This window comes from Geospiza fortis, unplaced genomic scaffold (assembly GCF_000277835.1).
Source record: "Geospiza fortis unplaced genomic scaffold, GeoFor_1.0 scaffold16, whole genome shotgun sequence".
Lineage (NCBI taxonomy): Eukaryota > Metazoa > Chordata > Aves > Passeriformes > Thraupidae > Geospiza > Geospiza fortis.
The window spans coordinates 7,920,970-7,934,125 of record NW_005054302.1 but is presented as its reverse complement, the minus strand read 5'-3'; the positions used below and the strand labels follow the sequence as shown (position 1 = coordinate 7,934,125).

The 13,156-nt window shown below is 35.8% G+C and overlaps 1 protein-coding gene across 1 annotated transcript in view; it reads left to right on the top strand.

The window, feature by feature from the left end:
• CNTN5 (contactin 5) overlaps window positions 1-11,226 on the top strand; it is a 603,295-nt gene extending 592,069 nt beyond the window's left edge. The window contains exons 23-26 of the mRNA XM_031066019.1: window positions 4,477-4,663; window positions 5,122-5,234; window positions 6,626-6,794; window positions 8,415-11,226. Coding sequence (XP_030921879.1) covers window positions 4,477-4,663; window positions 5,122-5,234; window positions 6,626-6,794; window positions 8,415-8,518 — 573 coding nt within the window. The 3' untranslated portion in view covers window positions 8,519-11,226. The remainder of the gene's footprint in view (window positions 1-4,476; window positions 4,664-5,121; window positions 5,235-6,625; window positions 6,795-8,414) is intronic.
• The last annotated feature ends 1,930 nt before the right edge of the window (window positions 11,227-13,156 follow it).

Below are 13,156 nucleotides of genomic sequence, written 5' to 3'. Positions count from 1 at the left end.
GAGAGAATAACTTCTAAAGATGGTATTGCTAGATCTTTTCAATTCCATTTTTGGGAAGGATTTCATCAAAAAGGAGGTAATGATTTATAGGATCAGTACAGTGAGTCAGTGCATTATAATATTCACTTTAGTGCACTAGGCCCACACTATCAGCCCAATTTTCCTAACATACTGACAGTCTGTCTTTAAAGCACCCCACAGTGCCCAAAGCAAAGGAGTCCATGTAGGGCTAAAATCCACCCCCCCAAAAAAACACCCAGAAGTACAGAACAGCTTTATGTTCTCCATATTATTTTTTTTCTTAAGAGTTTCTTTCACTTGTTGGGAAAACTCTTAATTTCAAAACCAGTTCTGAAAGTTCATCATTTGTTCACTGCAGTGGAAAACAAAGCCTGTAGTACTCCTTTAATCCACAAACAGCAAATAGATAATGCACAGAAACACAGTAATTTTGATAAAAGGATGAATTATCCTTTTTTGTTGTTTTTTATTTGTTTCCTAACGTAGAATTATTGTGGGTAAAGGGTTGCCTTTGGTTCAATCTGAATGCAAAGCAATCTGAGTAGCCACTTTGTTTCATGTCTCAATTCGTATTCTGGCTGCGGTCATCATAGCAGTGACAACCTCCTACACAGTCTTCACATTTCTGGCCTTTTGGCAACAGCATTATAAAAGGGGCAGCTATTTTCTCAACTCTTGAATTTTTGGGCTTTAATCAACCAAAGTGACAGAATATTTACTAAATGTGGACAAGTTCACAGTGACCCACTTTCACTGTGGCCCTGCTTGCACTTTGTACTAAGGAGTAATGAAAGGCAAAGGAACTTGTCCAATTTCACGTTGGCATCCTTGAAAGGCAGTGTTAACTGTTATGCCACATGAGTTTTATGCAAGGTTTGCTGCCCTCATTTGCATCTTCCAAAGCACATATTATTCCTGCCTTCAGTACAGGTTTGTCAGCTGTCCACTCGACCTTACTAAATATATGCCAGCTAAAGTCTGATAAAATAGAAGCAGCTCAAAAACTTTGTCAGAATTGTGGAAAAATATAGTGTGTTGTTCATACTTATTGTTTGGAATCTGAAGGTTATAAAATCTATTTGAGCCTGAGGCAATATTTTCTTTTTTGTTCACTACTGGTAAGGAAGGAAAACAGGAAGAATTACTGACTGGAAAAGATATTTTGGGTTTCTTTTTTCTTTTCCAGAAAGACAAGGCTAATACTTAAGTATAAATGAAAAATCTCATGTCTTTTTGCTGGAGTTCCTCTAAGGGATAGGAGCTGGGTTAATACAATCAAAAGATCAATTTGAAGCAAACAAATAAACAAAATCAAAAAATAACAAAAATATAAAAGATGAAAAAAATATTGAGTGTCATTTTCAGAGAGGATTACTTGACATAATAACTTGGCTTATTATATTATTTATTTAATAAAACCATATTATGGCATTTCAAGGAGAATTACTCAATATTTTGCTACTTCTTAGTTGCACATTATCTGTTTTTATAATGGAACAGATAATTTTATCTGCATGGTACTTGATTTTTTTTTTTTTGTTTTATTTAGTTAAGTACATCTTGAGGTAATTTTAAAAAAAGAGCATATGGATATTTTAATCATAGCCTGGAAAAGCAAGACAGAAATTCTACTTAATTTAGACTCTTACTTGATATGCTTAATTTGTAGCTTTAATTTTCTGTGGTCAGCAGAAACAATATCCAGCCAGTAACTCTGATTTTGCTGCATTTAGTGAAGATGACCTGCAATTAAATCCAATTAAGTTATGATGAAGACTGTATAACCTAGAAACCAACTTAGGGAAAAGAGTGGATGCTCTAACTTAGGGAAAAAGAGTGGATGCTCCAACTTAGGGAAAAAAGCATTTAAGATGCTTTTTAACTTAAAACTTCAAGGAAGTGTTCTGCAACTATCAAAGGTAGAAGAATTTTAGACAGAAATTATTTTTTTTAACCAAGATTTGCTTTTAACTATTACTCGACCCATGATAAGAGCAAAGCAGGTTGCTCCTCTCCAGTTCAAAGGGATGGGTCTCTGGAAATCAGGTATCCAAGTTTACTATTCTTTGGCTAAAAACAACAGAAAGTCCAGAAAAAATGCAAAACCTTGCAAATTAGAATGCATTAAACAGATTAAAAATGCTTTCTTCTCCCCTTTTTCTTTCAGTTTTCAAATATGGGCTACTTTTTATGATTTATGCTTCATGCTGTTATCAATAGTCAATGTTATCATTAATGAAAACCTGTTCTGTGTTATAGATCCCTCCTGAGAAGTTTAAACTAAAGTTACAGAAAATAAGATTTAAAAAAGAACCAGCAAATGCAGAGAAGTGTAAATAAGCAAACCCTCTATTTCAAGATATATGTCTCTCACTTTTAAACATCAGAAGTATCTTAATTTCAGTTCAAATCAATGTAAATCCCCACACGATCTACCTCAGTCAACAATCATTGGAATAATTTTTTGTTTTATAACTACTTCTTCTTTTATTTCCTTTGGTCATCACCAAATAGATGTATGTGTTACCCCCTCCCCCCCTCCAAAAGAGAAAGAGATCAAAGTTAATTAATGAACATCTCATTCGAGACATGAGACATGATGTGTCCTGTGAATAAACACAGCTACTTGTAATTTTGCTCCTGGCCTTCTAGAAAAAGGAGAAAAGCTTCAGCTGCATTTCCACCCCTCCTACTATTCACCTACGTAAGCTTAGTCATCCCACTTTTCCTTTCTGACCCTTTTCTTGTTGGACCCTCAGCAGACTTCAGTGTCTGGATGATAGGGTCTCCAGGACACATGTTCCCCTCACTGCCTGTTCATACAGTGGTCAATATTGTGCAGTTCTCACCATCGTAGCACCAAATTTGTAAAGATGCATCACAAGTAAAATGAAAGGAAATTGACTGTCCAAGAGATAATAAGCGTTGGAGATTCAATAATAGGATCTGAATAAAAGGTTATTGATTCCATTTTCTTTTGAAGAAAAGAAAACTGACTCTGAATAGGTGTTATTTCAGATATCAGTAGCTTTGGTCAAGTATTCATCCAGCAAAATACCTCAGTGAATCACACTTATTTCAGAACGAGTGGTGACTGCAGCTAGATTTGTGAACTGAGCTGTAACTGATCTAAGAATTAAAGCAACAGCATTTTAACATGAGATAATGCAAGCATACACACAAAAGACTAATACTTGAATTTTACAGTTGAAAGAGTGGACTGTGAGCTGACACAAACTAATGTACCCTAAATCAAAGTTAACAGAGGCACTTTTGTCCAGCGAAGATAGGACCTCAAATGTATATTTTTGCAACCAGGTCTTTTTTTTTTATGGCAGTCCTAATGCAATTATAAAAGGTCAGCATTGTGCTCATTGGTCTTATTTTCCTGTGAACCTCTTGGGGTTTTTTTGGTTCACCATTTCCTGGGAGACATTCTCAAGACTTCTGTCTTGCCTCTGACCTTTTTTTTCTCAGAAGAAGTGTTATCCTGATACAATGTAAAAAACTTATTAAGGAATAACCAGCTTCCCCGCAAAAGGTCAAAATGTGGAAGAAAAGCAAGTAGGTCTCAGCATGAATAAGAGTAAGCTGAGTATAGGTCTTTGAATGGCATTTTAGTGACATCTCCTGTTAGTCAAAATAGGGCCCCATGAGAATTGCCTTACTTGTGTAGCTCGCGTAGATACATTTTCTTTACTTACACCCTGGAAGTGCTTGGTCCCTTAGGACAAAGACTAACCAAATTCTCAGCTCAGCTTTATAACCTCTTTGAGATGATGATAAATTTTAAAATACTAGAGAATAACCACCAAAGATCATTTAGAGGTTCATTTTATGTCTGAAAATGAAGAGCATGAACATACTATCAAAACTTCATTTACCAGAAACCTGTTTATGTCCAAGAACTAAAATTGAATCCATTTCCTTTTTCTTCTGTTCAGATTTTTCAAATGATTGAAATATTTCCATCATTGTTCTTTCATTGCCTATTCATTGGACTGATAAGAAATCTCCTGGGTCTGTTTCTCCAGACCAGGAGGAGAATACTCCTCACAACACTTAAATGATGCAGTCAGAGTTTTCCAGGGTGAACACAGATATTCTGGTGACCTACCAGAGGATGAGTTCTCCTTGAATGGTGTCCTTCAATGATGAGTTCTCCCTGACAAAGTTGACCCTCTCCTCTTCTGTCTTATAATAACCTGCTCTGGTACGCAGCTACTCCATGTGCTCCAGGTCACACCACAATATTCCATGTCTTGCCATTTTGGAGAAGAGAGCACTGAATTGCTTGAGGTCAAGCTGCAAATCCCATATGCTTAAAGGGGTCTGATGATCAAAAAAAGGCATAAATGGCAAAAATACCTTCCACAGGGTAACAAGCACAAGTATCAGGCGGCATGAGCTTGCCACGTGCCTATATAAATCCTTCATTTGGTTGCTTGTTGGCAGGTTGGTTACTGGAAGGACATGCAGCAGGAAGAAGCAGCAGAAAAGGTCAAAACAGAGGGAAATGAGTCATCCGTCCTCCTGACAGGATTAGAAGGAAACACATTATACCACCTAACAGTGAGGGCATACAATGCTGCAGGGTATGGACCACCTAGCACCGCTGTGCATGCAGCAACCAAAAAATCCCGTAAGTAATGTCAGTACCTTTGCTAAAAGGAAGAAATCAGGGAGCAACCTCTGTTCCCTTAGATTCTTATTTATTAAGAGTGTATAACAGTCAGGAATCATGTATAGCTTTCATTCATGGCTTTGCTTTCATGTTTAGAAAGTAATTAATATGACTTTGCATTCATAACAAAGGTTAATTTCCTAGAAAACAAGGCATTTTGTACAAAGGGAGAGAAAAGAGTTCAAGTCCATAAGCTTTGTGGAATTTATGGAGTGGGTGGAATAAATACACTATAATCTACAAAATGATATTACTGATGAAAAAAATCTTTAATGTTCCATCTAGAGTGGGAAGCCTGGTAACATTACCAGTTTTAAATATAATGAAAAATTAAAATACTTTTATTTTGTTTTTAAATAAACTACCTATAAAAATATATGTATGTACATGTTATTTTTGGCTTTTTTTTTCCTCAGCTCCCAGCCAAGCACCAGGCAATATTATGTGGATACAGGATGGCTCACATGTGTCTCTTGGGTGGGAGCCAGTCAGACCTCTAGCTAATGAATCTGATGTAATGGGATACAAGGTTAGTGTTTCCCTTTCCTGGCTCACTTTTCTATCTTCCAAGCAATTGTTCCTCTTCTTTGTTGGCTTTTTTCCCTTTCTTTTTTCTCTGTGCAAATGAAGCATTCTCTACATACTGTCTTCAAACAGCTTTCACTGTGAGAAGCAATAAATAAAATTAAAATCAGAGAAATGTCCCAATATATTTTTGTGTTGTGATTTTCAAATGACAAACTCTATCTGACTCCCCTCTATCTCAGGGGGTCAGTCCATCCTCTCTGAGTCAGCAGTGGCTATTAATAATATCAGATTGCAATGAAATTCCTAATACCTCTTCATTTCAACTGTGTTTGCAGTAGGATTTAGAAAAATGCAGAATAATGAGATATCTTTAATTTACAATAAAATTAATATTTTTTTAGCAGAAACACAAGTACTTCAGTTTGTTTTGTGATCATGTTAGTGATGGTCAACAGCAGTGATGGTAATATCTGGGATTTAAAGTTTTGAAGTTTTAAAGAATAAAGTCCAGATTAACACTTAAATAACAAGTCATAAAATCAGAATTCACTGCAATACCTTAAACAAAAGTAGAATGATTTCAGTGTTTTTAAAGAAGTGTGGAGTCTGGGTTTTTTTGGAGTCCATATCAAATCATTTCTATAGACTACATTCTCATATCTCCTCTGATGCATCAGGCAATATCACTGAGAAAGCATAAAATGGTTCAAATAAACCAGAAACTGTCTTAACCTTTATCAAAATAGTTGATATTCTGAAATAGTAGAGTTGACTTCTTTGGTCTTTCACACCTCTCTGACCTTTTCAATTTTCTCTGGGAACAGAAACTCTTATGCAGAAATACCAAAAAGACAGCTACGTGCTGACTTGCTTTCCTCCCACATACCATAAATTTGTATTGAGTTTCACAGGAAATGCAGGGACAGATCTGAGCTGTTGTCAGTTGATTTAGCCAGGAAGGTAAACACAGTAAATACATTATTCAGGCTATTTTCCTTATATTTGAAGTTGGATTCTTGAGCCAAAAATGTGAATATCAACAGGAACTTTGGGACAAGAATTTGAATCAAATGGAACTCAAAATAAACTTTTAAATTTTGGGGATAAAGTTGTACAACACCTAATGCTAAAGAGGGCAAGTCCTCTGTCTTTGCTCTAGGCACAATCCATGTCCTTTCACATTCATGAATCTCTATAATATTTTGCTATTACTGTTTTGAAGCCACTGCAGAAAGGGAAGAGTAAAAGCGAAGTCTGTTCAAATGCAATGTCAAGAAATCCCTAATGAAAGCATGAAACAGTTAACATTGCGATGACTGTGTTATCTACACAAAATGTCTGGTACAGAGCTTCAATGATCACTGTGACCACTATCTTCTTTCTCCACCACAGGTGTTATTTCGGCAAGAGGGCCAGAGCAATAGCCAAGTTATAGAAACACAAAAAACCTCTGCAGTGGTACTTCTTCCTGATGTTGGGGTCTACATCATTGAGGTCTGTGCAGTCAGTGAAGGAGGGGATGGGACTGCAAGTCCCCAGATCAGAGTTCCATCTTTTTCAGGTAAGGTTACACTTTTATTTGAAAGTGTGGTGATGAAAGCAATGCTCATTAACTCTGCTATTCTCTACCAGAAAAACAATGTTCTTATAATTCTTTAGCTATTAAATAAAATCATTGATCTGAGTCTTTAGTTCTTTAGAAACAAAGGTATCCAGTGACACATGGGATGTTTAAGATCATCTGAGGCAACCATGTGAAGCTGATGAACAAAGATGATTTATAGGAAATCTCTCCCATTTGAGGATAACACCTAAAAACCTACCTGAGATATAGATGTTTATATGTGCGCTAGTGTCTCAAACAGCAATAAAGTCAGCTGGCATGCAATCCACAGAGACCAGCAGTGGAGCCTTGACAGCAATTCAGCTAATCTTCTGAATTTAGTATTAAGACATGAGCACCTAAGGACATCTGCAATGTCCTAAGGCATGCCAAACAGAGCTGGCAGATGTGTTGTGGGACTTAGGGGATACACACAACATTCTGTACCATTCTGTACCACCAGAGGTGTAACACAGCTAAAGTGCCATAGATTTTAGGTACCTGACACCTGTGCATGTACCTCCTTGAGAAGAAGCTGCATTTCTCTGTAAATTCCAGTCACTCCCTTGCATAATTATTGCTATTTCGTTATTAACTTATAGCAGTATTAAAGTGTTTTCATTAGGCAAATTTTGATGTCTAGATGCTCTCTCCTCAGTTACTGTGATGTGTTGAAAGAATGTAAAGTATCAATATTACACAGGTAAGTAAGGGATGGGAGGATTAGTGACTAGAACAAAGAAATAACGTAATCTTTGCCTAAACACAACAAGGCATTTTAATTATAACCTTCTGATAACACTTTAAAATTTTATTAAATATTGCTTTTTGGTCCTTAAGGAATACTAACAAAAAGGTGTGACCCGGAAACTTCAGTCTAGAACTCCAATTTTAGCTCTAGTCTGGTCACAAACTGCAGTGCTACAGTAGAATGCAGAAGACACTAATCCCTACCTCATGGGATATTTCTTTCATATATCATAATTCTAGGCCACAAAGTCCTCCATCTAATTAGACTATGCATATCACATTTGTTTCATTGAGGACAATTGTTGTCCAAAGAAATCCAGTCTGGTTCTTTTCTCATCTTGTTGCCGCTACTACCCCAGAGTGCATTTCCCCTTAGCATGTAAGGGGAATATAAGACTGTGATGTGATCAAAAATGAACACTGCACCAATGGGCCAAAGACCCCTTTTTCGTCTAGACAAGGCTAGGGATGAAGGGCTAGCTTTCATTCCTTGTTCTGTGACAAAAATTTGTGACTCAGGGCAGCTTCTGCAGCCTAATGGTTTTTTGAAGATTAAGACACAAAACCATATATCCTTTTGGAATTTCCTATTAATTTTCAGACTGAATATGAGGATCCAGAATGCGAGTTGCTGTAGGTATCATCACAAAATCCCACCTGTGTATGGAGCCCATTTTGCATCTGCAGTTCTCACACAGTAATCCATTGACTTAAAATTAGTCTTTTGCTGAGGGTAAAAGAATATAAATTTGGGCAAAAGCTAATATCTAAATGTACTGAGAACCATTTGCATCGTTTGTTTGTTAATTATTTTGCTTTTCATTTCAGGAGGGAAAGTAACAAGTGCTCAGTCCACCCTACATGTGTTGTCTACTTCCTCATCCTCTATAACACTGCTTTTGGCACTGATGGTACCTTCAACCTCATGGTGAAGGCTGCAGACTTTGCTGTTGTTGTTATTTGTTTGCTTTAACTTGATGACACCAAGGGATGGAGTTTTATGTCCGTGGAGAAACTGAAAACCCAAGCTAAAGCTTAAAGACCCATCAAAATGCCTGTGGTGCACTTAGAGAAGTGTTGGAGACACGGTCAATAATTCATCAGGTTTTTATCTCTTTTTATTTGAAAAAGTCCTCTGGGGAGGAGACCCTTCTTGGCCCAAAAATATGCAGATTGTATGTAATAAACTTTTGTAAGCAAAGGTAATTTCTTTAAAATGTATTTTTCTTTTTTAATATGTTCAAATTTGGTGAACCCAGTCATGTATTATTACAGGGTGGTATCTAGTACAGTACACCTGTATTTGGAGAAAATAAATCCTTTTTTAAATATAGAAAAAAGTTTGATACAGCTGGTTGCTCCTACTGACAAGGAAGAAAAACAGTTTATATGCGAAGACCTCAGCAAAAGTAAAGAAGAACTTGTTCTGAAAATATATACTATGTATTCATTTAGCAAAAATAATTGTCAATGAAATACTAGACAGCTTACCCCAGAACATAGCAAAATGGAGCAGAAAATCCATTTATTTTATTACCAGGTAAATGGAAAATTATTAAACAGAAGCTTAGGAGGAAACCAGTCGGTTTTTATCAAATACCACAAGCTTTTATGTCCAATGGAATTTTCAGTAGAAAATAAGAAATCAATTCCTACTGCATATGACAATGAAAATTCCACTGGGCATTTAAACATTATACACATTAAGCTATTAAGAGGACAAATAAAGCAATGCAAGGAGATAAACCAACCTTTCTCAATCACTTCTCAGTTGTAACTTTCTTTTTCCTCTGAGTCCAATTTCTGCTAGCATTCTATGCTTTTCAGAATGGCATTATCCAAGTATCTACAGACTGCAGTAGGATATATTTGGGAGAATTTTGTTTCTGAGAAAAAAATACTTGGAAAAGTGCTACGGAGCATCATTCCAATTATTTATCTAATTGGCTCTATTTCTATATCTCACTGGAGATTACTCTTGTAGGTACTGTGTGATATCAGTTCTAATCCCCATTTTTTCCTGTACCAGACAATTTTTTACTCAATAGACAATTTGAACAATTTTTCTACATTGGAAGGCTTTCCCACCTACTGGAACCTGAGGAAAAATGACTCCAAGGGAAGATGGTGTGCATGTTTGTACAATCATGGTGGGCACAGTGTTATGAAGGGCAGCATTTTGCTAACACATCTGAGGACCATGCCTAGGAAAAACATTGCACTGCCTGGGAAGAATCAAGTCAAAAATGGTTAACATGAAAGCCCTAATAGCATGTTCTTCTAGTTGTCTATCCTTCTAAGGGTTTTCATGAAAACCTATTTTAGCTGAATTGGGTTCCCAATTCAAAATGCTATTATTTTTCCAGTGTTAGAAAAACAAGTTTTGGCATTTAGACAATACACTGCAACTGTGCTCTTTCTCAGCTGCTTCAAAACAGTAAGCAAGAAAGCACAACAGAGATAAGAAGGTAAAAACTGACGATGACTAAATATTTTTGCTTTTGAATATTTTATCAGTAAAATTTTTCAGAGGAGGTTCAACTTAAATCTTTGCTACCCACTAATATTTTAAATAATTTTCTAAAAAATGGTTTTCAAAATCATTTAAGTCACCATGTTGCTCAGAAAACAAAGGCAGGATAGATAGCTAAGAATTGACTTTAGATATATAGAAAGAGGCCTTCTATATCTCTGCTTCTGGAAAAGCCTTTGAGATCAAAGACAGGCAGGTGTAAAGTACATTGCTGATGGAGCAAACTCATAGAAAACTACTACCTGCTGTCCCTTGTAAAACTGCAGCACTGCTACTGTGCAGAGAGCCTACATCAGCAATCCATCATCTGCCAAAATGTTAAAATAAATAAGAATAAAGTGATGAACCAAAAAGTCAAATGGCTATTTTATAAATTAGTTATGCATAATTTCCTCTATTTTTTTATACGGTTGCTTGCCAATGCAGTTCATTTCAGAGTATTCAAAAAGGCTGCATTCACTGCTGGTGGCATTTGGTTAAACTTTCTGATAACAATAAATGGATATGCTTTATAGGAAGAAAAAAAAGTCTGATAAGGAGACAGAGCTCCATCTAGACACATCTCCCTCTCTAGTCTGAAGATACAAATAGAAATATTGAACATACCATCAGGTAATGTAGTTGTATTGCAGGGACAAAAGGAGGTATGTTTTATATTCAACATGAACAGAATATGTATTTTGCATCTTAAATATATTAATAAACATGTTTTAAATGTTTAAGTACCTATGTATTACCTATTTGTTACTTTGTAGAAGATGTTTCCTTATCATGACATTTTTAGTTGCAAGGGAAAGCTTTTTCCTTTTTCATGTAAAAGATTGTAATAGTGCAGTCTGGCGTCACTGAGGAGACTGTATTTTTGTATAATGTCACAGGATCTGTTCAGAAAAATTAATTATTAGAAAGAAACCTTGTTACACAGACCAAAAGAAAGTTGCTGTCATGGCCCATATCAAAATGTTAGATATATTGTATACAATCTGTATATATGCTATATATAATGGTATATACAATGTGGAAGACACAGTAATATAATAGTTTCTGTGTACTGTTCTTGTAACATTAGATCTTTTTAATAAATTATTCTCTTTTTATTGACTTTTATCTCATCTCCTGTCATCTCCTCAGTTATATTCGTACAGTTCAAGGTGACAAAATGATTTGGTTTGCAGCTGCAAGAACCTTTAAATTACATTGTTGTCAAGAAAAAAGTGATGAACCTGAAATGGTGAATGTGGAAAAGGTGGCCATTAAAATCAAATAATTTTTGACATCATTTCAATTTCACCTAAATTTTGGATTTCCTAGGTAAATATTTTTTTTACAGCTAAATATCTGAAAGGTAAAAGAAGGCCTGAATTCTCAAAATGAAACTACACCTAATGAAAATTGCAATGTAAATCTGCAATTTAGCATCAGAGATAAAGGTTCTCTGCCTTAAAAAAAAAATCATGAACAGAAGAGAGATTTATATTAGATTTTAGGGAAATCTAATCTTTCCTGGGAAGGTGGTGAGACTCTGGCACAGGTTTCCCACAGAAGCTGTGGATGCCCCACCCCTGAAAGTGTTCAAGGCCAGGTTGGATGAGGCTTTGAGCAAGCTGGGAGAGTGGAAGGTGTCCCTGACATGGCAGGGGTTTGGAACTGGGTGATCTCTAAGGTCCCTTCCAACTTAAACCTTTCTATGATTTCCATGAAAAGAAAAGCTTTATAAGGAGTTCGCCAAGGTCAATCCTCAATGTACTGAAAAATTACATTGTTTCTGGGACCTCTCTGTAACGTTCTGTCAAGCATCACTTGTACCCCATGTCTGTGGAGGTACAAAAGCACAGTGTGGTCATGTCATGTTCAATTGAAAAGTTTAGTTGCTTTGTCTTATCCTTGAAATACTTTGTGTGGCTAACCACAATAGAATATCTTTCAAAAATACATATATTCTTTTAAGAAAAAAACAGAACAATGGATAACCCAATTATAGCAAACATTTTTGTTAGTTTGATTTGAGCTCTTAATAATCCCCAATCAGTCCTTTATGAAATGCATATTTATGTAAATGACTTTGTAACACAGTGTGAAGTCAAAAAGCCCATACTGAAAATAAAAATAGATTGCCACAGTCATTTGGACTGAGACTTCAATTAAAAAATGGTTATGGACTAAATGGCATATTATATCAGGACTTCCATTAAATTAGTTATGAATGTCACAGAAAACTGTAATGATCTGATTTTGCTGACATGGAGGACTATGCATATTGAAAATCCATATCCTATCAGAACTACTACCAAACTGCAACCCATTCTTGCCCTGTTGTGGCCATGATTGCAGTTCCTCTGAAGATGAAATATGTTTTACTTCTTAATTACTTTTTGTACTTTTGAGCGAAACAATGTCAAGGATAAGAGAAAATGAACAGCATCTTCTTACAACAGGTTAGTTGGCTTTAGGCTATTACAAACAGCCTTACTAAGCATGCTGGCAGGCAGACTGGTTGCAAAAATACAGGTCCTGTGTTTGCTCTAAGACTTTTCTCTCAGTTCCAGTAAAGAGAGAGACCTGACTTTGTTTTTACTGTGGTTCATATTTTTAATACTTTAAACAAGATAATGATATTGTATTTAAATTAAAGCCTCACAAGCCTGAAAGAGAAATTTATGGATAATTGTACAATTTCAATATTCACATTACTTCTTACAGCTGTCAAGTCAATTGTAAGATTCTTACAGGTCAGCTGTTTGTGCAAACTGGCAAAATTATTTAGATAGGCAGCTATTAATGCTTCCTGGTCTACTTTTCTGCTGTCAGATTATTAGCTAAGCACATCAGCATGTATAAGAAACCTCTGTCATCAGAAGAATTGATAAAGAAGCATGGGATGCTTTGGTTCATCTTTTATTATGATGAAATAAATATTTCAGGCTAGAGGAAAATATCCTCCCTTTTGGTATGGTTTGGTGTTGGGAGTTTTTTCACTTCTATGCTCAAACTCATGAATTCTAAAAGAAACTATAAAATAAAAACAGGAGAGTGCTCC